The sequence below is a fragment of the Ochotona princeps genome, chromosome 2, assembly GCF_030435755.1.
Source record: "Ochotona princeps isolate mOchPri1 chromosome 2, mOchPri1.hap1, whole genome shotgun sequence".
Classification (NCBI taxonomy): domain Eukaryota; kingdom Metazoa; phylum Chordata; class Mammalia; order Lagomorpha; family Ochotonidae; genus Ochotona; species Ochotona princeps.
Genome location: NC_080833.1, coordinates 113,785,431 through 113,813,135, shown reverse-complemented (window position 1 = coordinate 113,813,135; position 27,705 = coordinate 113,785,431). Strand labels below are relative to the sequence as shown.

The 27,705-nt window shown below is 53.2% G+C and overlaps 1 protein-coding gene across 1 annotated transcript; it reads right to left on the bottom strand.

Annotated features, from left to right (window-relative positions):
- Positions 1-1,763: 1,763 nt before the first annotated feature.
- ATP1A2 (ATPase Na+/K+ transporting subunit alpha 2) lies at positions 1,764-25,739 on the bottom strand. The gene is made up of 23 exons (XM_004589072.2): positions 25,609-25,739; positions 21,056-21,160; positions 20,831-20,890; positions 18,528-18,731; positions 17,955-18,068; positions 17,587-17,721; positions 16,110-16,227; positions 13,846-14,114; positions 12,835-13,033; positions 12,585-12,694; positions 12,341-12,475; positions 11,448-11,637; positions 11,183-11,358; positions 7,739-7,875; positions 7,185-7,335; positions 6,934-7,102; positions 6,556-6,710; positions 6,197-6,320; positions 5,846-5,991; positions 5,522-5,652; positions 3,428-3,529; positions 3,204-3,295; positions 1,764-2,385 (listed from the first exon to the last, which is right to left on the bottom strand). The coding sequence occupies exons 1-23, from the start codon at positions 25,618-25,620 to the stop codon at positions 2,357-2,359; spliced, it is 3,063 nt and encodes a 1,020-aa protein (XP_004589129.1). The 5' UTR covers positions 25,621-25,739; the 3' UTR covers positions 1,764-2,356.
- Positions 25,740-27,705: the final 1,966 nt, after the last annotated feature.

Below are 27,705 nucleotides of genomic sequence, written 5' to 3'. Positions count from 1 at the left end.
CTGAAATCCATGTAAGGAGTTTTCAAATGTGTGTGATGAAAAAACTATGCATGGATTTCACACTTTTTTTGACACACCACACACACACACACACACACACACACACTTTGAATTCCATTTTCCCACAAACTTTTGAAGTGGGCTTGCATTTTCTTCTAGGTTATTTTGCAACCTAACTTCATCCCCTCTAGCTTTCACCACCATCATTCACTCCCAAATCATTTCCCTTGCATCCCTGGCCCTCGCCTTTTCTCATTGCTTCTTCTGAAAGCCACCTCCTGCCACAGCATCCATTTTACTCCCACAGTTTGGGAGGGAGGCCTGTGTGAAGTACAGAAAGTTGAATTATGGAAGTTTTTTTTTTTTCATGAAGAAATGTAACTTTATTATTTTCAAGTACATACGAAACATCTCACACTAAGTTCCTACAAAAGGCCACCAGTAAAGAGCATGTAAATAGATGGTTTTTAACAGATATACAAGGATTGAGGTTAGTCCATGCATTTGCTACTTATTAATAAAGATTGCCAAAGTGCCTGAAGAGTATTGTTTTGGGTAGAACTAAATATGCCACCTCTAACAACAGTGTTTGTACTCTTTATTAAACCAATGCCATTTTATTGTATGTACAAAGATAAAATTTTGTGCTCAATCAATAAACTCAAATTAATTGGGCCTCAATTCATATGGTTTCCTATTTGGAGCCTATCCAGAGCCCAAAGTCATGACTCACTTCAAGTTACATCCTGTAAAGCAAAATTCCAATGCAGTGAAATACTAGGGGCTGGGAGGCTATTTGTAGGTCTGATCTGATGTTTGTCTTTTGTGCGCTCTGCTTTTCTGCGTCAAGTTTTGCATTTTCCTTTGCTGTCTTCCTCACCTGCGTGGTTCACTTAAGTCTCTCTGTATAGGAACTTCCCAAAGTTGTTTAAGCTCCAAGCATGGGTAGAACTGCCATCAAAGCCAAAATATTAGGTGGGGAGTGGGTAAAAAAATAGTCTCTCCCATAGAAACCTGAGACCAGCTCCCATCTCAGAAAAAGTAGGCACAAGCACCATGCCCAGGAAAGCACTGGCCGGGAGCAAAGGCTCTGCCATCTGAGACGTCAAACCGGGTCTCCTGAGAGTTTCTTTTTTGCTGTCCAGAGGTTCTGAGTGTGTTCATGACCTAAGCCGAGTGGGCCTGATCCTGGATGGCTCCGTGACCCTCTCCAGCCTGATTCCAGCCATTGGCCAAGGAACTCCTTGTCCAAGGCTGGCTTGGCAGTGCCCTGGGATGATGCAGGTTCATCAAGGTGGACATGAGATGGCCGGGAGCGGGTGGGACTGGGGAACTGACAGCTGGCCCTCCCTGAACAACAAAGCTGCAGGGCTGGGTGAGACCAATCACGTGTGATGGAGAGAGCTGGAGTTTCTGGCATATGGGCCTTATGAACCGAGAGGACGACTAAGCAAGGGCTCGGAGAGATCTGCGGCTCCTCCATGCAGCTCCCCAGGCTGCCTTCTGCACCTGCCTTGCTGTTACTCTGCAGAGATCTGAATTTGGTCAGCTCAGGGCAGGACAGGAAGGGGTGGTGGTGGAGGATTCTGGAAGGGCATGACACAGAGCTGAAGCCTGTCTTTAGAGCCAAGTCACATCACATTTTCCGTCATTCATTGACACACGCTTCCTCTCTTATATCTTTTGCTTGACCATTTCCCTCCTCCAACCAGGCAGACCCCTACCCTCCCAGCTTCCACCCAGCTCTCTTCTCCACTTCTCTCTCTCTCAGCCTTGACCAGGAGATGGTCTTGGCTCTCCAACTAGTTGCCTCTTCTGGTCTCAGGTTCTTGTACTCACAAGGAGAACCTTCTGTCATTTCAGGGCCTGTTTTGGGGCTGGTTAGGGACCCCCTCCCCCATTAGGGGACAAAATCAGGAAGAAAGCTAGGGGAGGGGTGTAAGTGGGAAGTTGAGTGAAGCTAGAGAGAAAGGGGACATGGTGGTGACCTGAGAGACCTGCTTCTCCCAGATTGGATGGACATCTGACTTTGGATATTGATCAGTTTGAACAGGAGGTGGAAGTGAAAAGAGAAGGCACACGTGGGGCTGGGGTATTCTCAGTTTCTCAGGAAAAGTAGCACGGTGGAGTAGGCTGGAAAAGGCTCTGGGGAGGGATGATTGATCACAGTGAGGTCTGTGGGTCACCCCAGGCTGATATAAACGCACCTCTCCTGACTTAGCCTGCTGACTTGCCTCATCCTGTCTTCCCCAATCTACCCCCAAATCTCACCCCACTCTTTTCCATCCCTCTCCATCCCCTACAACACCTCCAGAGCACCCCATCTTTCGCATGCCTGGTTCTTCTTCCAGTGGGCTCAGTAGTATGTCTCCTTCTCCACCCAACCTGTTGGAGAGATTGGGGTTGGGTTTGCAAGGTGAGCTGAGAAGGAAGCAAGAGACCAACCTTCCCAGGGCTTGTGTCATTGAGGTCAGGAGAAAGAGATGCCTGGTGAAGGAGGCAGAAGAAAGCAGCTTGGGGAAAGTTAGAGGGAAGGAGAGCCAGAGCCTGGGACCCATAGAATCAAAGCAAGGCCAGGCCATGCCTGCCTCTAGGGAAGACTTACATTAGCTCAGGGGAGTGTGGCCTAGAGTAGGTCTGGCCAAGAATGGGATGCCTACAAATGCTAACCATTATTGCCGGGCAGAGTTGTAGCTATGGGGTCCACAACCCATCTGACTTCCCAGGAGAAGTCACGTAGACATTTCATGGGAGAGCTACTACAATTTACATATTGGGCCAATTGGAACACCACCAAACCACAGCCTATTGGACAGACCAAACCAAACAATGGCTAGGGAGCCTATCTGGTTTGTAAGTCACCCATTTACAACCTCCAAAGGTTGAGGTGGAGAGATCAAAAATCTTTACTGCCTTTTCTTTATCTGTAAGATATGAAGGTGACCAGATGCCCTAAAGGGCCCAAGTCTATTATTTTGTGGCTTCAGGTGCTTCAGGGAACAGATGTGAGTTAGATGGGACTTTGGAGAGAAAGAGGCTAGAGGGGGCAGGTTCTAAATATTCAGGCCTCTGGGGCCTGTACTCCAGGATCTGAGGGTGCCAAAGGAATAGGAGGATGGAGGGTGCACTTGAGATGTGGATGGAGGAGCTAGTGGCAGGGGTGGGACTCTGCTGGGCGTGGGGTGAGGTGCCCAGGTGCTCACCACCAGGATAACGCCGCAGGATGAGCTTCCGGACCTCATCATAGATGAAGATGAGGAGGCTGTAGGGGAAGGCACAGAACCACCAGGTGACCCTGAAAGCAGCAGAAGAGAGGGTCAGCATGGGGGCCACATGATGTATGATTCAACTAAAGGAGAATGTGGATGCCAGAGAGGCCCAAAGCCCTGCTGTGCCCCTTACTGGGGCCACCCCAAGAGACACTCACTTGAGTGGGTACATGCGGAGGGCCACACCCATGCCTGGGCAGTAAGACAGAAAGGCAGCCAATGCTGTCTCCTCCAGGAGTCCAAAAATCAGAATCTTGTTCCTGGAAAGGCAAAGAAAGGGAAGGCAGCAGGCAGCATTTACAGGGGTAGTGACTGGGGAAGGAGCTCCAAAGACTCTCCCGGGAGTGGGAGGAAGACAGCAAGCAAGGAAGGAAGGGGTACAAATGGCATCTTCCTTTATGCGCGTCAAGCATCCTCTTTTCTTGTGTTGTGTGACTGAACACCCCTTCACCCAATTATAACTTAGGAATGTGGGGTGACAGGCAGCATCCTGACATTGACCAGCCAACACCGACCTACTGATACCTGTGGTGCCCACACTGATCTCTGAGGATCCCCCCTGCTTCTGTCTTACATTTTAATTGACTGTGCTTCTCAAGCCGCATTAGTGAATAAGGGCTGTAGTTCCTCGATTGAAATGAATTAAAAATGTCCACGCCTTTCAGGCAGAACTGTGGATCCGCACACAATCCCCTTGCCTTAAAGTTCGTTCTCTTGGCTTTTGCCTAAGGGCAGCATGTTAGTCAGCCTGGTAGCTTCTCTTCAGTAAGAGTTTGATTCCAGAGAACTTTTTGAAAGAATGGCAATAGCAGGTCGAGGGCCTTCAGAAGCCCAGAGACCTAGGGAACAGCCTGAGGCACTCTGAGTGACTTGCTGTAGGAACACTCCTTCCCTGTACCCAGCCTGACTTTCCCCTTGATTCTCTCCCGTGTGGCTCTCAGGTGACCTGGGATTATCCAGTTTGGCTGCATTCCCACCCTCCCATCACCCATGCCCTCATGGTAAGACCCAGGCTCCAGATTTGTGCTCAATTTCTTGGACTCTGCTCCTTGCCCCCCTTTTAGTTGCATTTCCCTCACTATTTTTTTTTCTTTTTAGATTTTTCTTTGAGAGATAGAGACAGAATGACAGCAGATATCGTGAAAGATCAGAGACAGATCTGTCCTCTACTGGTTTGTGTTTGAAACGCCTGCAACAGCTAGAGCTGGGCCCGGCTACACCCAGGAGTGGGGAACTCAGTTTAGGTCTGCCACGTGGAGGTAGGTTTTGGCAAAAAGTTGGAACCTGGAGCAGAGCTGAGATTGAAATCTGGGCCCTCCGGCATGCAATGCCAGTATCCCAAAGTGGCTTTTTCACCATTAGGACAAATGTGCCCCCAACCCCTCCCCACATCTGTATTTTTAGCTCACTGAAATCTCCTTCTTTCATGTTACTTCCAATTATCAAGCAAACTTTTCATGTTGTCCTACTTAGGCTCTTATATGCTATTCACTCTAGACCAAGAAATCATGGCAAAATTCACTTGGGAAGTTGTGCCCACAGAATAGAGAAAAAAACAGCACAATGCCTCTAGCATACACTAGCATCCATGCCAGCATCATTGGTGAGTGTTGACGACCTGCAGGTGCCAGGCTGTGTGACAGGGGAGCCACTACTTGGAAGGTAGGAACCCAGGCCTTGGGCCTCTGAGACCTGGGCAAGCCTTGACCAACTGGGAAACCTTGGCCCCTTTTAGGGGCCTCTTATTCACAAAATCTAAGTTAAAATCCCCACCACAGTAGACCGTTGAGAGGGCCAAGGCACTTAGGGAGGTTCCTGGCATGTGGTAGCTCACTGGCAGAAGGCCTGACGCTGACCCCGAGCAGCCTTCAGTGCCCAAGTGGACAGCAGTGCCCAAGGGACCCAGGTTTACAGCTGGGACAAGGCTAAAGTTGGAGCCCTCAATTAGGAGATGAAGAAAGTGAGGGAGGAAAGGAAGGAGGAGACCACAACATAGTCCATTTTAGGAGCGAAACAAGAAGCCGTTGGAAAAGCTCGCCATTCCATCCTCTCCTCTCGTCTGTTGTAAACTTGGCTATGGATTCACAGCTGAATTGATGAACACTGAAGCCAGCTCAGCACACCCTTACCCAGAAGGCTGAGGCGGCCTGCCCTGGAAGCCTGCCATGTATGAGTTGGTGACTGCGCCCAGAGCACTCTGCCTACAGGGGATGGGGGTGATGGGCGAGCACAGGGTGGGCATGGACGCTCACTTCATGCCCTGCTGGAAGACTGAGTTGCGGCGGGTCTTGCAGATGATGAGGTCAGCCCACTGCACGACCACGATGCTGGCGAAGAAGGCCGTGTGGCAGGTGAACTCCACCACCTTCCGCTGCTCGTAGGTCTGCAGGAGGGCAGGAGAGAGGTGAGAGTGTCAGAGGCCGGGACAGGACTGGAGCCTACCAGGTCTCAGGACTTAACCCCAGCCACACCCTCTGCACCTTTGCCCCCAGCGCCAGCTGACCGCTCCCTGGCACTCCTTCCAGGCCTTCAGCCCTGCCCTTTGGGTGCCATCTCAGCTGCACAGGACTACTCACCCACTCTTGTCCGTAGCTGTCCTCCAGGTCATTCATAGTCCGGTCATCCCAGTCGAGGCGGATTCCGAGCAGCCGCGATGGCAGAAAGCCGTTCTCTGCCAGGATCACGAAGTAGGTGAAGAAGCCACCCAGCGCCTGGATCATTCCTGTGGGTGGTGGGCAGCAAGCAGAGGCAGTAAGGGAGCAGCCCCTCACAGCAACATGGAAACCCCTGCCCTCTTTGCCACCCTGGGGGCTGATCCTTGTCCTGGAATTATGTCTGAGGCTTATCCCTCCACAGTCTGGGACAAGAAGTGTCTGGAGGGGTGGAGTGGGGCAGGGTCCCTCTTTGGGCCATAGGGCATGGCGCACCGATCTGTCCGTAGGCCATGCTGATGAGGCGCTCATTCACCAGCTTGTCTGTCTGGGGGTTTCGTGGTTGCCGCTTCATAATGTCACTTTCGGCTGCCTCATAGGCCAAGGAGATAGCAGGAACCTGTGTGGGGCAGGTGTGAGGGAGGGGAGGGCAGTCAAAGGTGAGATGACAGACAGTCAGGATGGAGATCTCTGATACAACTCAATGGCTGGGTGGGAAGGGCCTCTGAGCCCTGGGGTCATCTTCACGGTGCCAGGTTTGTTCTGCTGCCCCCAGAACAGCTCTCTCTTGCAGGTTGCTGCCCACCCCACTTGCTGTGACCCCATGCCTGCCCACTAGCCCACCCTGGCCTCACCATGTCCGTGCCCAGGTCGATGCAGAGGATGGTCACAGTGCCCAGGGGCAGAGGGATGTTGGCGATGATGAACAGCAGGAAGGGGGTGATCTCGGGGATGTTGCTGGTCAGGGTGTAGGCGATGGATTTCTTCAGGTTGTCAAAGATCAGGCGGCCTGTGGGGAGGGTCTGAGGGTATCAGGGGGTCTGAGGGACCTTCCTCCCTAACCCCAGCCCAGAGGCCGCTGTCCATCTTCCTGGGAAAGAAAGGTTTCATGTCTGAGGGAGCTTCAAGTACTCCAGGTTGCCCAGAATCTTGGGGTAGAGTTTTCTTTTGAGGGGGAGAAAGGCATGAGCAGTAGCCACACTGGAACCTGCCACACCCACGCAGCCTCTCACCTTCCTCCACGCCCGTGACGATGGAGGCAAAGTTGTCGTCCAGCAGGATCATGTCGGCTGCCTGCTTTGAGACATCTGAGCCAGAGATGCCCATGGCAATGCCAATATCTGCCTTCTTCAGCGCCGGGGAGTCGTTCACCCCATCACCTGTCACTGCCACGATGGCTCCCTGGGGAGAAGACCCTGAAGATGGAGCCCCGACCTGCCCTTGCTTCCTGCCCTGGCCTTTGCCCTATGGCTACCTTGCTCACCTGCCTCTGACATCCCTCCACAATGATAAGCTTCTGCTGTGGAGACGTGCGTGCAAAGACAATCTCCGTGTGGTCCCTGAGTATCTCATCCAGCTGCTCCGATGTCATGTCCTTGAGGTCGGAGCCATGCACCACGCAGGCCTTGGCTTCTCTGGCGGGGAGGGGACAGAGGTGGCTGACTGGCTGGTCCATGCCAGCCCTGCTGCCTCTTCCACCCCTTGGGACTCCCAAGTGCTGCAATTCCAGCTGTGTGAGGAAGTCTATCACAGGTGATGGTGGAATTGGTGAGGCCAAGCCCCATTCCTATCCAGTCCTGCAGCAGCCTTGCAGTGTAGCCAGCATCCTAATTTTATAGTGTAGAAGTAGAACCCAGGAGGAGATGACGTCTCCAAGGTCACTCACAGCCTGGACACACTCAGAACTGAGGACCCACTCACAGGGAAGGCCTGCAGAGGTCCCAAAGAAGCTGTTCCCATCCTTCCAGGGGGCAGCCAAGCCTTGCCTGGCAGCAGGAATTGCTTAGGAGTCGTGGGAGGTACGTGAAGAGGCCTCACCTGGGATTGACTTGACTCACAGGAATGTTGAGCCTGGCTGCAATGTCCTCCACCGTCTCGTTCCCCTCTGAGATGATGCCCACGCCCTTGGCAATGGCCTTAGCCGTGATAGGATGATCCCCAGTCACCATGATCACCTGGAAGGTGGAAAGAGAACAGGAGATCGGGATGAAGGGGTTTCCCTCCTCCTAGCCCTTTTCCAGAAAAAGCCAGGCAAAAGGCGGAAGTAAGTGTGTGTGTGTGTGTGTGTGTGTGTGTGTGTGATGAGTGAATAAAAGGGAGAGACAAAGCCAAGTTGCACTGTGTCCAGGGGACCAAAGAGAGTTTGCTTAACTGGAGGGAAGCATCTTTGACAGAATCATGGGGTCATGAAGTCCCCTGGGAAGACAGCTCTCAAGTCTTAGGGTTCTTGGGGGATCCTTAGAAGCAGGGATGTCCCAGGCTATGAGGCAGTCAGAGCCGGAGAGAGCTTCAGCAGCTCTGGGATGGTGGAGAGGAGCAAGCCTGATGTGAGGGAGGGCCTCCTGCACCACTCAAGGTCATGGAATCCAGAACCAGACAGCTACGGTGGCCTCCTTGGACAGAGCAGAGAGAGGATGGACACAGCGCCCCCTGTCCTCCCCACGCTGCTCCTTTGCCCAGGTGTATGACACCGTTCACGGCTGTTGCCACAGGATGGATGAAGCTGGGGCGGGGTGGAGGGTGGGCAGCATCGAGCAGGCTGGCTAGGGGGCTCTTCAGAGCATAAGGGGTTGAGAGTCAGCTTAGGAGAGCACTTGTGGAGCAAATTGCACAGGAACCAGGAACAAAGCCTCTTGAGCCCCCCCATTGCCTTCTTTCCTAATGTCACCAGTCCATTGAAACGACCCCCACAAGGGCCAGAGGGGTCTCCTGATGGAAAAACAAAAGCATTTTTACAGTCCTCATGCTTGTGGACTCTTATGTGTTCGGCACTGTACAGTAGCCCTCCTGGAAAACGTACCCAGGCTCCTCTGTTCCTCTCTGCAGCCACCTGGGGTGGGCAGCCTGGGTATTGGCTGTGGAGTTGGCAAGCAGACCTAAGTGCAAAGGTCGACTTTCTCCAGCTGCAGGAGCTTAGACAAGCTGGGTTGCACCATCTGTGCACAGGCCAGAGGTGAGTTGTACATTTCCCAGGTGTTCGGAAAGATCGCGGGGCCTCAGGAGGACACTTGGTGAATGCAAGCTGTATCCTACCGCCTCCAGCCCCCCTCACTGGCCCCTCTTCCTTCACTTGCCCTTCCATGTTGGTGAGGCTGGGAGCTTTACTTCCCCCCGCCCCCTTTGCTTCCCTGCCTGAGTGAAGCCTAATGAAATACATCAGTGAGCCTTAAATTCACATCTCCAGTCATGACCATTTTCCTTGATTGCAGACCACATCCAAACTTTCACTGCAACATCTCGCTCTGGCTGCCTTACAGGCACTAAAGTTCAGAGTCACATTCGTTATGGCCGCCACCAAATCTCCTCTGCTCCTTTCTTTAGATACCACCGCTCTTTCTTTTCTGACCCTTTCCTCTGTGTTTTCTGGCCACCAGGTTCTCGGCTATTTCTCTCACTCCCTTTGTTGCTGATCTCCTTCAGCGAATCTGCTCTTGCCTGAACTACGGCAATAGCCTTAACCTGTCTCCTCGACTTCAGTTGGTCCCCAAATCCAGGCCCTCCTCCATCCAGGTGGTCTCCTAAAAGCTAGACCGGCCCTGTGACGACCCCATGGCCTGCAGGAGAGAGCCCAAGCAAGTGCTCAAGACAAGTCCTTCCCACTGGCCTGTCCTAATGCTCCACTTGCCAGAGCTGCTGCTGCGGCTCTGCCCTGCCAAGCTCGCACGCCCGGGACAGCCTAGCCCCTGCAGGGTACACCGTGTTCCCTGGCCCTGATGCTCTTTGTCCTTCTCGCACTGCCTTCAAGGCACAGATCAGGTGTCAACCCCCCCATCAAATGCTGTCCAGTTCCCAGAGGCAGTGTTAGCTGCTCCTGGCCCTGTCAGCCCAAGGAGGTATTGCCTTGGCAGCTGGGGGAGCTCGGGTCCTGGCGGCTGTGGGAACTCTGGGCTTTCCAGAGAAACAGAGCATGCTTCATGTCCCCACTCTATCTCTCATGAGAAGTTCTACGTTGGGAAAGTGGCTGCCCCGTTCTGAGCTTTGGTTTGTTTTTTAAATAGGGATGACAATGCGGAAGGGATGGAAAAGTGCCGAAATCTCATCTAGTGCCAAGACCTGCCGGTTAAGTAAGAACAGACTGCCTTGGTTTAGCTCCTGCCTCTGTTGCTCTCTAGCTGCGTGGCTTTGGCCATGTTATCTTGTGCCTAGGTTTCCTTCTCTGTTACAGAGTTCTTGCTCCCAGCGGTGAAGACTGAGATCACAAGGTCACAAGGTTGCAGGAACTGCAACAGTTCCTGATTTACACCAGAGTAAACACTGCCTTTCTCTGAGAGTATCTGACCCAAGCAGATTTCTCAATGACCTGTTGTGGTGGTTCGTTCTGCCATTAACAATGAAGGCATTTGCTTTCCCTGGGGGATGAGGAGACACGGAGCCCAGGCCTGGGCCTTCTTGCCCTTTGTTCCCTGGGTGCCTAGCCCAGTGCTGAGTTCTGGATAGGCCGAGTTGTGTTAATTTTATCATTCAGGAGAAGCTGAGAAGGAAAAGCAAGTAACAACGGCACAGTTGGTGATCAGGAAAGGGGGACAGTAGCCAGCTGTCTCTTGAAGACAGGAAGGTCACTCAAAGGTGGAAGGGATTTTTGTTTAAACCCAGTACCTTACACAGAGCCTCATCCACAGTTGGTAAATTATACATTGTTGCTGAATGAAGAGCAGATAGAACATAATGTTATTGGATAATAGAAGCAGGCAGAGAGGAGCTGGAGCAGGAGGCAGGCTGTGAGGTTATAGGGTAAGGGGTGAGAGCCAACAGGAGCCTGCGGACCCCAAACCAAGTGCTTAGAGAGAGAGAGGGCAAGAGTGATGGAGGGTAGGGCAGCTCGGTCTCCGAGGCAAGGATGCCAGCTGCTGCTTGATACAAGAAGGAAGGTACACATAGAGCTGCGGCAGTGAGCTGGTCCAGAGATGGGAGGATGAGCATGAAAAGGTGACCATGAGCCAAAGGGTGAGGGCGGGTGTAAAGGCAAGGGTTAGGGCCAGAGTGAGGGTGAAGATGAGGGCGAGGGTAAGGGTAAGAGCTAGGGTTAGGGCAAGGGTAAGGATGACGGCCAGGGTGAGGGACAGGATGAGGGTCAGGGTGAGGGCGAGGATGGGAGTGAGGGCCAGGGCTCCAGGCCTTTTCCTTGCAGAAGGACAGCTCTTCCTCCAGGTCAGTGGGAAGGAGGCCACTGTGGCCTGAGTGTCCCCAAGGTGTCAGCCTCAGTGGGCCTGTGACCCTTGGCACAAGGGAGGTGAGGGTGGAGCTGGGAGCGGGGGACAGTACCTTGATGCCTGCGCTTCGGCACTTGCCCACAGCATCTGGCACAGCAGCCCGGGGTGGGTCAATCATAGACATGAGTCCTACAAAGCAGAGCTTCTCTGTGGGAAAGTTCAGTTCGTCCGTGTCAAATTTGAAGCCCCGAGGAAACTTCCCAGAGGGCAGGTTCAGCTGGCAGAAGCCTGAGGGGGCAGAAGGGGGTGGGAAGTATAGCAGCGGCAGAGGGCTGCCTGGATTCCCTTCTCAGCCCTGCTCCCTGTCCAACCCTCACCCAGCACACGTTCGCCGAGGCCTCCCAGCTCCATGTAGGCATTCTGAAAGGCGTCTTGCATTTCCTTGTCGAGAGGGATCTCCTTGCCCTGCACCAGGATGGTGGAGCATCGGTCCAGGATGCGCTCTGGGGCTCCCTTCATCACCAGCACATGGCTTTGCGGGCTGTCCTCTCGTTCATGGATGGAGAGCTGCAGAAGGGACAGGACATTACAGAGGGGCCAAGCGCATCTTGGTAGCTCCAGGGCCCAGCATAGAGTTTGGTATAGAACAGTGGCTGGCAGGGAACCCCCACTCTTAATAAACAGCCCCACTCCACTAAAGATTGCCTGCAGTCTCGGGGCAGAGGGGTGTCGGATCCTCAAAGCCATCTCTGCAGGATGTTCATCCATTCCACAGTTATCAGGTCATTTCAGACAAGCCCTGAACCAGGAGCTGGATGAGTCTCACCAATGTACCCTGCCACCCCATGCTCACTGCAGGGGCTCTCCTTCATGGTGGATTTAGAGCATAGTGGAGACTGTACTGTTGGCATTTAACAGATGCCTCCAAGTGGAGGGATTCCATAAAGGGATTACAGAAGTGTGGTTCAACTGAGTGGGATAAAAAAGTTAGAGGAATGTGGTCAGCAGATGGGAAGTTGTGGGAGGAAGAAAAGCTGAAGGATGCTGGACTGTAATGGGTGCAGGAAGGTTTAGGAGTCGGGGTGATTACAATCAGATGTGTGGTCATATAGCTTGTTCTGATGGTGAGGCAGAGGCCAGGGAGCTTCCTCCTCAGATACCTCTTCCTCGTCCAGTAGATGGATGGATGGATGCATGCATGCATGGGTTCCCCTTGATTTCTCCCCCACCCCTCCATTTCCGTCCCTCTGTCCCGGCAATGCGACCGGACCTGGTACTTATTGGTAGAGTTGAAAGGAATCTCTGCCACCTTGGGGTTTCTGTCCCTCATCTTCCTCACTGAGCCACAGGAGAGCTCGATGCACTTGAGCAGCGCTGACTCAGAGGCGTCACCAGCTGTGTCCCGCTGCCAGGGGAGAAGCAATTGCAGTGTCATACGAGGGAGGGAGGGGCCAGGTGAGGAGGGCCCTGGCAGCCGCAGTGGGTGGGAAGGAAAGCAAACCCTAAGCCCCTACCTTGGATACAGAAATGTTCTCCTGCCCAGCCTTGAAGACAGCACGATTGCAGAGACCAGCAATGCGAGACAGGGCTGTCCATGTGGGTGATCGCTTGTCAAAAGTGGCCCCTGGGCACAGAGGAGGGCAAGTCAGGAGTCAGGCTCCCTTTGGGCATACTCTTTGCATCCCACCTGGCCCTGTCCCACCACACAGGTGCCCTTTGTGTCCCCCTCTCCGCTCCCGCATGGCCTTGGGAGCGCCCAGTCACCAGACTGATCTTCGGTGGTGTCAGCTTCATGGATCTGATTGTCAAACCACATGTGGGCGACGGTCATGCGGTTCTGGGTGAGGGTGCCTGTCTTGTCGGAGCAGATGGTGGATGTGGAGCCCAGCGTCTCCACAGCCTCCAGGTTTTTTACCAGGCAGTTCTTGCGTGCCATGCGTTTGGCAGTCAGGGTCAGACACACCTAGTAGCGAGAGTGCAGGAACCACAGATGTCTAGGATCCCCTCTTGGGCTCTCCTCCTCTACCTCTCCTTTTGATCTCACTCCACAAAGAAGAATCAGTGGGGCCTAGCTATAAACAGTGAACGAGCCCAACAGACATGTAGACTTGAGATCCTAGGAGTACGTCAATACGCAGCACACAGTTGGGGAGGTGAAGATGGGCTCCCGAGGTGGGAGGTGCTGTGAAAGCCACCCACATGGAAGGGACTCTAGAGACTGTGGGAGGAGGAGACAGGGCTTGCACCAGGGCCAAATGTAAATGAGCAGTGAGCTGAGGCCTGAGATTCAGGAGAGGACAGAGGAGAAGAGAGCCAAGGCCTGGCACCTGGCAGCAATGAACAAAGGACAGAACCGCAGGAAGGCGCCCAGCAGTATCCATGTCAGCAGCTGAGTGCAGAGCGGGAGCCGAGAAAGGTCACTGGATTTGGTGGTGTGTCACTGGTGACCTTTGAGAGAGATCCTTTGCAGGAGAGCTGGCCAGGCTACACCCCAGATTGCAGGCAGGAGATGGACATGTGGGTGATGAGAGAAGCCAGCCATGCAAGCTCCGCAGGGGCAAATGCATGTGCTCAGGTCAAGCTCCATTTGAGGTTTCCAGACTCAAACTCCAAGCTATGTGTTAAATGACCTCTGGGCTCAACGTCTGATCTGTGACATTCAGAGACTATAGACAGGGAAGCCTGCTGAAAAGTGACAAGCACCTGTGCCTCTGTTGTTACAAGGGAGAAGCAATAAGATCCTCTCCTCTTAACCCTTCAGCCTGAGCCACTCACCGTGACCGTGGCCAGAAGCCCCTCTGGCACGTTGGCCACAATGATGCCAATGAGGAAGATGACTGCTTCCAGCCAGCTATAGCCCAGGATGAGAGACAGCACGAAGAAGGAGACCCCCAGGAACACGGCCACTCCTGTGATGAGCTGGATGAAGTGTTCGATCTCCATGGCTATGGGCGTCCGTCCGACCTCTAGGCCTGAGGCGAGGGTGGCTATGCGGCCCATGACTGTCCGGTCCCCGGTGGCAATCACGATGCCCCTGGCAGTGCCTGTAACACAGATAGCGATGGCAGGTTAGATGTTTTGGGACTCCTAAGGACTGAAGTTCCATCCTACATCCAGAGCAAGGTTGATCTCACTCGTCAGAGTGGACAAGCCAGGGGCTCGGGTCTCGGAGGTCACTTTCAGTGGGTTGTGCCTCACCTAGGCTTGCCCTTCCTGCACCAGACCAATTCCAATCTCACATGACAGCAAATGGTTGCCTCTTGCTCTTGGGCCTGGGAGGAACTCAATGTGCATAATGTCAAAGGTCGAATGGGAAAGATATAATACATTTTAAAAATTTCCTGCTGCATTTCAGTGACATAGATCTCTTACTTGATACCATCTGAAAATACACTACAAGCAGAAAATAAAGCACGCGTCATGGATTTCCTGTTTACCATACTCTCCAGGTTTTCTTGGCCAATGTTAAGCAGGAATCTGTGTAAGAAGCCAGGCAATCACCAAGCCTGGGATGCTGCTTCAGGGTCCTGGGGGAAGGAGATGTGGTGTAGTGGAAAGAGTAAGTATGTATGTCGGAGCCAACCAAATCTGGGTTTGAACTGTTGCTGAATCCCTACCCGGGAGTTGCTTTAATAATTGATACAGTGCGGTAATACACCTAGACCAGTCCTGGCACAAAGAAGGCATTTGACAAATGTTGGTTCCATTCATTTCCTCTCCTCTATTAAAAGCCAGCTGCCGAATAAGCAATGGGAAGATCTTACCAGCCATTTATGAATTAATCAATTCTGGGGAATGTACAATAAATATCAGAATCTCAGTACATTCGCACTTCAGGAAATTTATGGTGGATTCCATTGTTATTTCAACGCTAGAGCAACAGCATGCTGAAGAGAAATGGGTAACGGAAAAGAAAGGGCAAGGAGTGGGATACCGCACCTGCTTCACCCCACTTTCAGAGGCTCACGGTATGGCTTTTCCTCCCACCACTGGAAGAAAGTCAGTCCTGCCTCAACCTACTCATTTCACAGCGGGCAAGGGTTCTGGTTTTGCTTGGATCTCTGCCTTCCTGTGATGGTGGCTCCGGGGACTCTTCCTGACCCTTGCCATTGGTCTATAGAACTCAGGACAGAGATGGGCAGCCTCTGTGGGGTGCAGAGTTTCATTTGGGGCAGCACTAACTTTACTGCCTGAGGGAGGGTCCAGGCATACAGCTGGTCTGAAAGCTTTTCTGACCCTCTGGCCAAAGCAAGGTGTGAGTGAGTGAGTGAGAGTGTGTGTGTGTGTGTGTGTATGGGAGAAGTGCAATAGCTTAATTGACTAATCCTCCCCTTGTAAGCATCAAGATTCCATATGAGTGTTGATTCATGTCCCGGCTGTTCCTTTCTCAACTGCTACCTGATTATGGCCTGGAAAAGCAGTGGAGGATGGCCCAAGACCTTGGCATCTGCACCTGCATGGGAGACCTGGAGGAGACTCCTGGCTCCCGGCTCTGGATTGGCTCAGCTTTGGCCATTGTGGCCATTTGAGGAGTAAACTAGATCAACAGATCAAAGATACTTCTGTCTTTCCCCATGTAAATCTGTCTTTCCAATAACAAACAAACAAAAAAGCAAAAGAGAGAAGAAAGTAAACAGATCCAGAACAAGTCAGGAAACATTGTGGAAAGCAGTAACTCCTAGGGATCCAGTTTAGCTCAGGGCGTCCATCTGCATGCATGCGTGTGTGTGTGTGTGTGTGTGTGTGTGTGTGTGTGTGTGTGTGTGAGAGTGTGTGTGGGTCCTGACCAGGGTCTGAAGGCGTTGGATACCACCCTTGGGAGGGACAGTGGGGATGCCACTGCTTGCTGGAGTTGTGCTTCCCCTGTCCAGTGCCCTGCTCTCCAAGGGGACTATGTCTGTACCCCTCAGGGTCTCTTCACTCTTCAGTTTCCTTCTTTGAGGCAGAGCTTTTTCTAGGTAAACACCACCACGGGCTCCAGTGCAGAGAAGGGTTCAGAACTCCAACTCCTCCGTCCTTTGTGCAGGCCAGTTACTCACCTTCCACACAGTTGGTAGAGAAGAAACAGATATTGCGGGTCTCCAAGGGATTCTCATGTGTGAACTCAGGTGAGCGAGTCTGGGGCTCCGACTCACCCGTTAGGGATGAGTTGTCCACCTGCGGAGGGAGGGATGCTAGTCATGGTGCTGGCAGAAGCACCGTGCACACAGCTGTCTGCTGACCCAGCTCCAACCACACTCCATCTTCATGACTTGAGGGACAAAATTATATTTGCCCTCATCACATATTTATGGCATTACTCAGCAATTGCTACCACTCTGGTTTGCAACCCTGGCTCTCATTGGCTTTCTGTGTAACCCTGGGTTATTTCTTTAATCAACGGGGCCTCCACTTACTCATCTGGAAAATAGGGAATGTGAACAACCTCTACATTTCACAATTACGAGGGGTAGCTCTAATACTGTTTGAGAAAATGGTACCTTCTGGCACTGTTTAGTGTTCAACCATGTGGCCACATGTAGCAGCCCTGCCTGATCACATCATTCTTTCTGAATGATGTTAAATAGCACATGTGAACATGCAGAAAGCAGCTCATACCTATTTTATCCTCAGCACACAATGGCTATAAAGTGGATATCAGGGCCCAGGCACTGTAGCCTAGCAGCCAAAGTCCACACCTTGCACTGCTTGGGATCCCATATGGGTGCCAGTTCTAATCCTGGCTGCTCCACTTCCCATCCAGCTCCCTGCCTGTGGCCTAGGAAAGCAGTCGAGGACGGCCCACAGCCTTGGGACCCTGTACCCGCGTGGGAGACCCAGAAGAAGCTCCTGTCTCCTGGCTTTGGATCGGCGCAGCTCTGGCCATTGTGGCTGCTTGGGAAGTGACTCAATGGATGGAAGATCTTCTTTTCTGTCTCTCCTCCTTTCTCTATATCTGACCTTCCAATAAAAATAAAATAAATCTTTTAAAAAGTGGATATCAAAGGCATAGGGCATTCATTACACACAGAGGGAGACAATGCAAAGAGGACCACATGCTGAGAGAAGTTTTAGGAGGACTACTAATATTTGGACCTAGGTCTTCTAACCTTTTTTTTTAATATAAAGATTTATTTTTACTACAAAGTCAGATATACAGAGAGGAGGAGAGACAGAGAGGAAGATCTTCCGTCCGATGATTCACTTCCCAAGTGAGCCGCAACGGGCCGATGCGCGCCAATCTGAAGCCAGGAGCCAGGAACCTCTTCCAGGTCTTCCAGGTCTCCCACGCGGGTGCAGGGTCCCAAATCCTTGGGCCATCCTCGACTGTTTTCCCAGGCCACAAGCAGGGAGCTGGATGGGAAGTGGAGCTGCCGGGATTAGAACCGGCGCCCATATGGGATCCCGGCGCATTGAAGGTGAGGACTTTAGCCGCTAGGCCACGCCGCCGGGCCCTAGGTCTTCTAACCTTTAAACACTAACTGGGCCCCATCAGCTCCATCTGGCCCGACCACTCGCTGTGGTGGAGCCTCTCACCTTGCAGCCATGAGAGGAGATGATCCGGAGGTCAGCAGGGACGCGGTCTCCACCCTTCACCTCCACCAGATCTCCGACCACCACCTCCTCAGCGTTGATCTGCATCTTCTCTCCCTCCCGGACCACAAGGGCTTGCTGAGGGAGGTAAGGACATCTCAGGAGCAACTTGCCTCTGCTCTGCTTTGCTCTTACTCTCCACCACCCCTCTTTTCTGTGAGCAACACAGCTAGCTTCCCATGTGGTCAGCTAGAGTGGCTTTTCTGCCCACCTTTATCTAGCTCAGAGTACAAGGAGTTGAGAGGCGAGGAGCTGCGTTCTCCCAGAAACTAGATGCCTGTCCCAGCCCTGAGCCCAGCCCTGCCGTCTACCTGAGGCACCATGTTCTTGAAGGAATCCATGATCTTGGAGCTCTTGGCTTCTTGGTAGTAGGAGAAGCAGCCTGTAACGATGACCACCGCAGCCAGCACCACGCCTAGATACAGCTGGTAAGGAGGGAGGCTGTGAGGGACCTGCCTTTTCCCCACGCTAGAGAGGCAGCAGCCACTCATGGAAGCAGTTGGGCCATCCAAGGTGACAGCCCAGATCCTGGACTGTGACCAGGAGAGAAAATAGAACCTCCAGAAGGGTCAGAAGGGTCAGGGAGCCGCCAGAGCTAAGACTTCCCAAAGAGTGTTTGCCCAGGAACGTAGACAAGTGCACTGACTTGCGAAGGAGCAGGAGAGGCCTGTCTCATTCTTTAGCAAGCATGTGAGTATTGGGAGTGCTTTTTCCATGTGTGCAGAAGCCTCAGGCTTTCTTTAACCTGAAGTGTGGGGTAGGGAGCTGTGGGACTTTGGCATGAATATCTTATTCCCTGTCCCTTCATTGACCCATTGTGCTGGGGGTTCAGGGTTGAAGGATGGAGTCACAAGTTGATCCAGGGGTCAGGTGTGTTGGCTTACATTGTCATTGGATGGTTCGTCCTCCATGGCGGCCTGGATGCCATAGGCCAGGAAGCAGAGGATGGCTCCAATCCACAGCAGGATGGAGAAGCCCCCAAAAAGCTGGCGACAGAACTTCACCCATTCAGGAGTGGTAGGGGGTGGAGTAAGGGCGTTGGGTCCATCCCGAGCTAGTATGTCCTGAGCCCGCTGGTTGGTGAGGCCCTGGGGGAGGAAGGAGAGGCGTGGAAGCAGGCATCTGTACCTCACTGGGTCCTCAGAATGCCCCAGCAACTCTTTGGCTGAAGAACAGGTGGACAGTAAGAAGCCTTCTTGGCTGGAAGGGGTGGGCGTTAGCAGGAGAGACCATGTGGAGGAGATTTGCAGACACTGAGGTCTAGGAGGAGTTTGACTGGGCTCCAATTGCGTCCAGTGCCACCACATCCTTCCTGGAAGATAGCCTGGATAAGATTCCTGGAAAAAGGCCTCAACTGGTTCTTCCCTGCATTTCTCTTTCTTTAGATTTCTCCTTTTTCCAAGGCTTCAAGGAGCACCCCACATCACGAACTATCAGCATCACACGGCTTTGGCAATCACCTGTCCATACAAGGCCTCCTCCGACCGTGTTTTTCCCATACTGCAGACTGGTTCAGACACTCTTTTCTGGATCCCCATGGTATTCCATGCTAGCTTCTAGAGCCACACTCATTGTATTGTCTTGGGATTCTGTGCTTGCATTTGCTTCTATTACTAGATCTTGGGGTCTTTGAAAGCAAGTATTTGTTATTCATTTTTGCACCATTCATTCATCTGTTCACTAACTGTATAGTGAGTACCTACTACCTTCCAGGCACTGTCATTGGCTCTGGGGAATCCAGTGGTGGATAAGAATGACAAAATCAGGACTAACACTGTGAACACACAGTTAGGTTGACACCTATGAAGCCAGCAACCCACATGATCATTAGTTTGAGTCCTGGCTGCTCCACTTCCAATCCAATCTCCTGCTACTGTACCTGAGAAAGCAGCACAAGATGGACCCAGTGTTTGGGCCCCTGGCACTCACATGGGAGATCAGAGAGGAGCTTTAGGCTCCTGTTTTCAGCCCAACCCATTTGTGATAATTGCGGCCATTTTGGGGAGTGAACCAGAGGATGCAAGATCTTTTCTCTGTAATTCAAATAAACAAATAAGTCTTAAAAACGGGGGCAACGAGCCCCGTGCTTCTTGTATCTTGACTTCCAGAGAAGTGCATGCAATAATCAATATCGTATTAAGGGAAGACAGTGAAAAGCATGAGGAAAATAAAGGAAGAACAGGGTCATGGAATTTTGATAGGGCAGGAGCTGGCATTGTGTCATTGCAGGTGAAACTGTTGACTGTGACACCAACACCCCATGTGGGTTTGGATCCCAGCTGTTCCACTTTCAACACAGCTCCCTGGTAATGGCCTGGGAAAGGCAGAAGAAGGTGACCCAAGTACTTGGGACCCATTCCACCCATGTTGGAGATGCAGGTGAAGCTTCTGTCTGTTAGCTTCGGTCTGCTCCCACTCTTTGCAGCCAGCTGGGGTGTAAGCCAGTAGTTCGAACATCTGTCTTTTCTCTCTCTGTAGCTCTGACTTTCATGTAAATAAAAGTCTTTAAAAACATTTAGATAGAAGATTCAAGCCCATGAAAGGCTTGTAGGAAGAGGTATATATCCACTATATTTGGGTTAATGTTTCTTTTTTTTTTTTTTTTTTTTTTTCATTTCAAAATGACAGGCTTTGGCAAGGGGTCTGTGTCACTTACTGTTTCTGGGACTTTGGGAAGTTATTCTCCCTGTCTAGCTCCTTGCTTTAACAACCAGGTCTACAATACCAATTTCACAGGTTGCTGCAGAATAGAGAAATGCATGCATCGCAACATGATACACACTGCCAGGCACTAGCAAGTTACCAGAACAAGCTCACTAGCTACCTCACTATTTCATGAGTGCCAACTCCATGAAAAGCCTTGTGTCACTGTAGTTGATTGGGAATGAAGTAAAAGTCCAGTTCATCAGACCCGCCCTGGGGCCTGAGTGCTAAGGAGTTTTGGCTTCCAGGCTCCACAGGGCAAGAGCGTTGGACGAGGAAGCAGAGGATTCTGGTTCTAATACTGGTTCTGCCACCAGCTAGCCCTGTGACCCTGGGCAGCTCACTAGTGTCTGTTTCCTCATCTGTCAGCTTCCTCATCTGAAGAGGGTGGCATTAGAGTTCTAAGAATCCTCCCACCACATGCTGCCTGATTCTCACATCTCTTAGAAGACTCCCTCCACCCCACCCCCTTCCCAGCACTCACCTTGGACAAGTCCACTTGGTATTTTCGGCCCAGCTCATCCAAGGACAGCTTGTGGTCATCCTGGAGAAGGGAAGTTGTGGTTAGTCTGGACCAGGAGGCTATGTCATGTAGAATGCCCAGAAGGGCACGGGGTGAAGCTAGGGCCCTAGGGGCGGGGACACAGAACTGCTCTTCCAGCACTGGATCCCTTCAGGGTATCCCAGCTGCGTGGGCTCTGGGTCTCACCATGGCCACTTCCTTCTTCAGCTCATCCAGCTCCTTCTCTTTCTGCTTCTTCTTGCCACCCCCATTCTCCGCGGTGGTGGCGGCAGGTGAGTACTCACGGCCAGCCTGCAGGAGGAGCAGGGCACAGTGATCAGAAGGGGTTGGGCTGCAGACTGTGGCCGCACCAAGTGGTCAGGAACTCAGGCACTGGCAGGGAGGAGGTGGGCTTCGAGGCAGTGAGCATGTGGGAGGAGGAGACTGCAGGGACTTCCAGGTTCTCTGTGTGGGGATGATTGGCAGAGCCCTGGGGCCCCAAGTTTAGATTGGTGGGAGACTCATTGACTCTTGAGCAGTTCGGCACTCGGACTTACGCTGTGATTTTTGCCTGTTGAAAGGACACTGCTGGTGTTGAACAGGAAACAGACCACATGCACATCACCCACTGCTTGGAAGAATTTGGGGAGTGGCCAGAGTAGGAGGAGGTGAGAGAGAGAAGCAACACTCTGAAGCAATGTCTCTGCTCAACACGGCCGTTCTTGTACTTAGGGAGAGCAGAGGCAGTTGGGTATCCGGAGCGCGAGTCTTCAGACATTGAAGCGGTGAGGACAGGGATGTGTTGGGGGGAGAGCAGGGGCTGTGGCAGCAGAGCAATAAGCAGCGCTGTGGACTGGGAGGAGTTCCTGGGAGGAAGTCAGAGCACCTCCAGAACATGGGAATATGTGTGTGTGCTGGCAGCCCCTCCATCCTGCCTGGAAGGCAACTCGCCAGGCTTGGTGCCCCAAAGCACAACTGGGGAAGATGCTAAGCAGGACGCACATCTGCCTGGAAATGGCAAGAAAGTACATCTGAGTACTAAAGCGAGAATCTGTGTAAGTCTTGGGTCCAGGCATTCCTGGAAGGTCAGAACGGATCGCCCCTTTTTCTCCAAAATCTATGATCTCCCATTGTCAGCCTTCTAGGGTCCCACAAAAAGAACCTTTAGGGAGAGGGAGGGAATTTCCCCCTCCCAGGGGTGGTTGTCTTGGGGTAGCAGGATAGTAGGGGACAGGAAGTTCAGAGAGGACATGACTAGAGCACAAAAAAGGTGCCTCCCCCCTACCTGTCTCTTTCCTCTCGCCTCTCCCCCCGCTTCCCCCAAGATGCATGTCCTTGTCACGTAGGAGCTGCTCAGTGTCCACCATGCCTGTCTTCCACTGGGCTCTAAAGGCCTGCCAGGCTTTCAGGACTCAGTTTTTCTCCATTACACCATTTCTTGACTTAAGATCAACAGGAATATTTGCCCTTTTTTTTTTTTTTTTTTTTTTTGCAAGATGATGCATTTGGGGGTATTTTGTTTTAAATAGACTTCATTTTAGGGAACTTTTTTTGTGGCTTTTGTTCACAATAAAAATGAGTGGAAAGTAGAGAAAGTTTTTGCACATTTCTTGGTTCCCACGAACAAGCAGCCTCCACCACTATCAACATCCTGCATCCCAGCGGGACATTTGTTACAATTGATGGGCCGGCAATGACCCATGGCTGCTGTCCAGTGTCCGTGATTTACACCGAGATTCGCTCTCATCCACTGGGTTTGCACAGATGTAAGTATAGATTCATCGGTGTGGTGTCATATGGAATAATGTCACCAAGTCCTCCGAGCTCCTAGATAACACACTTTCGGCCACCACGGAGTCAGGGCAACCCCAGGGCTGTGGCAGCTGCCCTGATCACGAGAACCCACACCTCTCACACCTTGCAAAGTGGAAGTCTGCACACAAAATGAGCAGTAAGGGTAGGGGTGGGATACAGTGGGAGTGGGACATGGCTGCTGCCTGGGATCGTCTGACCTAACAGAGAAAGAGCTCTTTGAAGCTACATTACTCAGAAGAGCTCTTCCCAGAAAAGACAACCAATCACCAATCGTGCGTTCACCCTTCTCCGAAGCATCTGTGTTCAATCTGTATTTGGCCTCCGAGGTAATGATCATCTTGGGGAGGCAGAAGCAGCTCAGCTGGGGAGTGTTCCCACCTCTGCCTTCCGGAACCAGGTGACTTAAGGAGGGTCTGTTTTGAGTGAGCCCAAAGGCCTAGGATTTTCTCACTCTGTCCTTGGCAGCACAAGGCCCGAGAAAAGGCAGAAAAGCTGTGAAGAGACCAGGGGTGAGTGATGAGGCTGGACAAGCTTCAGGGGCAGGTGTAGGGCCTGCAGACAGGAGGGGTTGGTGGCTGCAGAGCAGAGCCCCGAGGAATTTCTGTACCTTCAGACCTGAGCTGGAGTACATGAGTATTAGACTCCAACGTGTGTTTTCAGAAAACTTGCCGGCCCAAGCACTCCAGCCTGTTGGGTTCTGGCTGAGCCAAGCAGTGCCTGCAGTGCCTCCTCTCCCCAAGCTCCTACCCTGTTCTCCTGTGGGCTCAATGCTTGGGACGCTCTGCCCCTTCCTCTCCTCCTGCTGCCCTGGCAAGGATCTCAGGCTCTGCAGCCAGGAGCCTGTGGAGAGTTTGGGGCCAGTGGCTGCCCAGGCGAGAAAGAAAGAGAGGAAGCAAGGATTCCCCATCCCCCTCCCGGGGCTGCTCTCCTCCTCTCCTCCACCCTCCCCCCAACCACAGTCCCCAATCTCTGGGTCTTGAATACTGAAGGAGAACAGAGAGTTCTTTCTAAGGAAGCCAGAGGCTGGGACAGAGTGGGGGCAGCTGGAAATCGGCCAGTGTTTTACCCCCCTTCCCCCGCCACCAGCCTCTTGGTGGCAGCTGGAGCAGGCTGGGTTCCCTCCCACCAGTGCTGTCCCTTCCCCCAACTCCCACGCTGCCCTTGAGGACCACAGGGTGATGGGGGACAGTTCAGTCTTGTTCCAACACAGGCAGTGAAGAAGGAGCAGGAGACACCTGCAGCCTAGAACAGGATGTGGGTAGCGAGTGCTTTTCTCCTCGGGGATCTTCTGGTGGGCTGGACTCCAAGGCACAGACCCCAGGTTCCCCTGTTCACCTGCCCTCTCAGGCCAGACACACAAGAATCTCTGAGTCTCACTGTTGCTTCACCCACACCCTCGTAGGGGTAGAGGTTTAGCATCTGCAAGGGTGCCAGGGGAGAAAGATACACTGGAGGTGTCAAAGTCAAGTCACTTATCAAGAAAGACTTCTTGAACCAAGTCCATTTGGTCCTAAGGTGAGACAGGTGAGAGGAGGGGGCTACCTTCTCTCCTTCTCCTTCCTCTTGCTGGGGGAGTAGAGGGCTTGTCTGACTGCACCCTGCCCAAGGCCGGCTTCTGTTTTCAACAGGGGACTTGCTTTCTGGGGGGAGTAAGACATGTTGAGATGCACTAGAAGGTCCCAGGGCTGTGCAGCTTCCCTTAGGAATGACCTGTTCTGGCAAGAAACCCACATCTTTCGGACTGCTCCCAAGGGCAAGCTCACAGCTTCGCACACACTCGCTCAGGGCTATCCACGTCTGTGCCTTCTCGAGGGCTTGTGCATTCGCACATCTGCCTGCCAAGATGCAAGGCAGATGCTCAGCTGCGTGTATCTGCTGCACTTGCAGTCTAGGGAGAACCTGTGCTTGCCCCCTCCCGCCCCACACATACACACATTAGGTCCTCTGGCTCTATTTATAGCTCCCACCCCAGCTCAGGAACCCAAGTGTCCAGGCTCAGCGCTTCCCCAGCTGCTCTGCTCAGTGCAACAACACGTCCTTGCCTGACTCCTTCAGGGGGCCAGACACTGGCCCTGCTCCTTCCATGGCTCACGAAGCCCTTTCCCTCTGTGCCTCTTTGGCTAGCATTCCGCAGAAGGAAAGCGACCAAGCACAGAATTCTATGGGATTGGGTCACTTTTCTCTGTATGGGAATTTCATTTCCAAGAACAAACCCTGTCCCCAGCTGCCCCATGCAGTTGTTAATCTTCCCCTTGGCAGAGTCCTGGCTGTAGAATGCCATGGACAGGGGTGGGCTGGGAGGGGATGCGCTTCTCACCAGCCTCTGGGAAAGTCCTCAAAGCCAGTGGCCTGGAGCCCAGGACAATGCTGTTAGGAACATCCGGAGGGGTGCAGGGGAGGGGGCTAGTGGCCCCCAAGCACTCTCCCTCCCACACCCCTCCCAGCTGTCCCTGGCGCTCAGTCTGCTAGAGCTGGCGTCTGGAACTAACTGCTTGGTGTCCCGGGAGCAGGAAGCTCTCTGGCTCCTCTCCGGTTTCAGAAGGACCCCATCCTCTCGGGTTGAAGGCTTCCAGAGGAGTGGGTGATTTCAGGGGGCACACCAAGGTGGGAGAAGATGCCTCCTTATCGGGGGTCAGGGGTCGGGAGGCCAGGAAATGGTGTGGTGAGAGAAGAGGGATTGCCGGAGAGGAGCGCCAGGGAGCTCACCCAGGCGCCAGCGTGAGAGCAGGCAGAGCTGGTGGGGACGTGGGTGGGGAGCGCTGGCCACAGAGGGCACTTGAACTCCGCGTGGGAGCCACACAGGCACTTGTGCTTCAGGGAGGCAGCTCTAAGTTCAAGCTCTCCCATTCCCTTGCCCACCTGCCACATCTCAGACCCACTTCATCCTGTCTCTGTCCCCCTCCCTCACCCTCAGGAGAGCCGCACTTCTCTTTGGGGATACTCACCCCGCGACCCATCTTGGGGCAGAGTGGCTGAGGGGACTTAGGCCAGAGGGATCACCGGGAGGGCCCCAAGCCCACACTGGCCTGTCCGGGACGCCTGGAGACCCTGGCCGGCAGACAGAGACAGCCCAAGCCACCGGGTAGCTTTAAATAGGTCCCTCTCCCCCTCACCCCCGCCTTCCCTTTCTCGGGGAAAGAAACGTTTGTTGAAACAGGATCCCTGAGGACTCCTCCCCTCCCGCCCCTTTAGCAACTAGCCTGTGGACCGCCCGTTTTTTTTTGTCCCGCGGTGCCCCCCCAACCCTGGCTCCCCACAACAACTCCCCAGGCCTATGGCAGCCACAGCTGAACAAGCCAAGGAGAGAGGGCTGCACAGGGAGATGCGGGAGGAACGTGCCTCCTAGGGAACAATGCTTCGGGCTGCCAGGGTGTAGGAGGCCTTGGCCGCTCAGCCTCCTCTTGTTTTCAGGTGGAGAGGCCTGGGCTACCTGGGACTCGGCAATTGGAGCCTAGGACTTAGAGCCAGCACTGAGATCTCTTGAGTCTCCGTCCATCCTCCAGGAGACAGGGGCAGGCAACCCTCCCTCTGCCGTAGAACCCCCGGAAAATCAGAATTTGACCCCTTGAGGCTTTTTGGAGGGGAGTCCAGTGGGAGCTACAGGAGGTCCAGGAGGTAGCATGAAGTGTGCAGGTGTAAGGGGCATAGCAGCTGGTCCAGACTCCTGGGGCTGGGATCGGGAGAGGCAGTCAGCAAGACAGATGACCCAGGTGAAGCACAACAGCACTTGAAGGTCTCTCTGGGCTTGCTGTGTCCCTTGTTTATGGAAGAGACCCTTCTCTTCTTTGGGGTGTTGAGGAGCTGTAAGCTGAACCGGTCTGGGACTGGTGGGTGAGCAGCAGCTGGAGGTCAGTATCCTATCCAGAACCAGGATGGTGAGCTGGAAAGGAGAGCCTCCGCTCCCCTCTCCCCCTCACCCCCGGGGCGAGGGCCAGCCAGGGGATCGGACAGAGAAGAGCCCTGGGAGAGTCTGGGAGGGGGAATCTTCCCAGATCCGGGTGGAAGGGGTGAGCCAGGCTAGGAGGCGACAGGGCCAGCTGCCCTGGACGTGTTGTTGCTGCTCACTCGATGAAAGAGCCAAAGAATGAGAAGCAAAAGGAGTCAGGGAAAAGCGGAGGGGGGATTATGGAGAAAGAAAAAATCCTGCCCCCCGCCTTCTGCCTGCAGCAGTCAAAAGACAGGACGCTCCTGGCTGTCCCCATTTCTCTGGGCACAGAGATGGAGGGCAGGGAAGCGGCCGCGCCAGGACAGGTCTGAGGGCCTTATGTGCAATGGAACAGGGAGAGGGAGAGGGTGCTCAGGGGGCTTTGGCCAGAGCCCTGTGGTGCCCGCTGCCTTGGCTGGGTCCCATTCTGGCTCCCAAGGGAGCCACAGCATAGGATTATCAACCTTCCCCCCCAGGAAATCCACTCTCAGGGCACAAGACTCACATCTGAATTCCCTAAATAACCTGCTCCATCCGGGCCTGCTGTTGAGATTTTCCATTACAAATCTGTAAGGTCATATCCCACTTCCACCCTCCTGGGCTACCGGAAGGGAGGGTATGATGGGGCACACATGACCTTCTCATGTCTCTCTGTGGCTCTCTCCGCTGACCTTGGATTTGGGCCTGGGATAGAATAGGCAAGGGAGGAAACAATGAAGGGTCAGCAGACAGCAGTTCAAGCTCTCTAGTGTAGCAGAAAGTGGGAGAGTGGGCCTAAGGAGGTCACTGAAAGAATGCCCAAAAAAGGCCAGGGCCAGGGTGGATGACAAGATAACTAGAGGTTTAGGAAGCACCTGTTCTTGGGTTCTCTTCTGCTCAACCCTCCCCAGGACACCAAATAAGATAGAATAGGAAATTCCAGTCCCCAAACACCTGCAAACGCCAGACATTGGATCCTCAGTTTTTTCACTCCCCCACCTTCATCCACTGCTGGCACCTTCCAGTAGTGCCTAGGCCTTCCAAGGGCCCTGGCTCTGGGCCCCGAGTTCAGGCTCAATACCGGAAAGGACTTTGCCCTTCCTCTCGCCCATACAGCCTGTTGGGGCACCGTGCCATG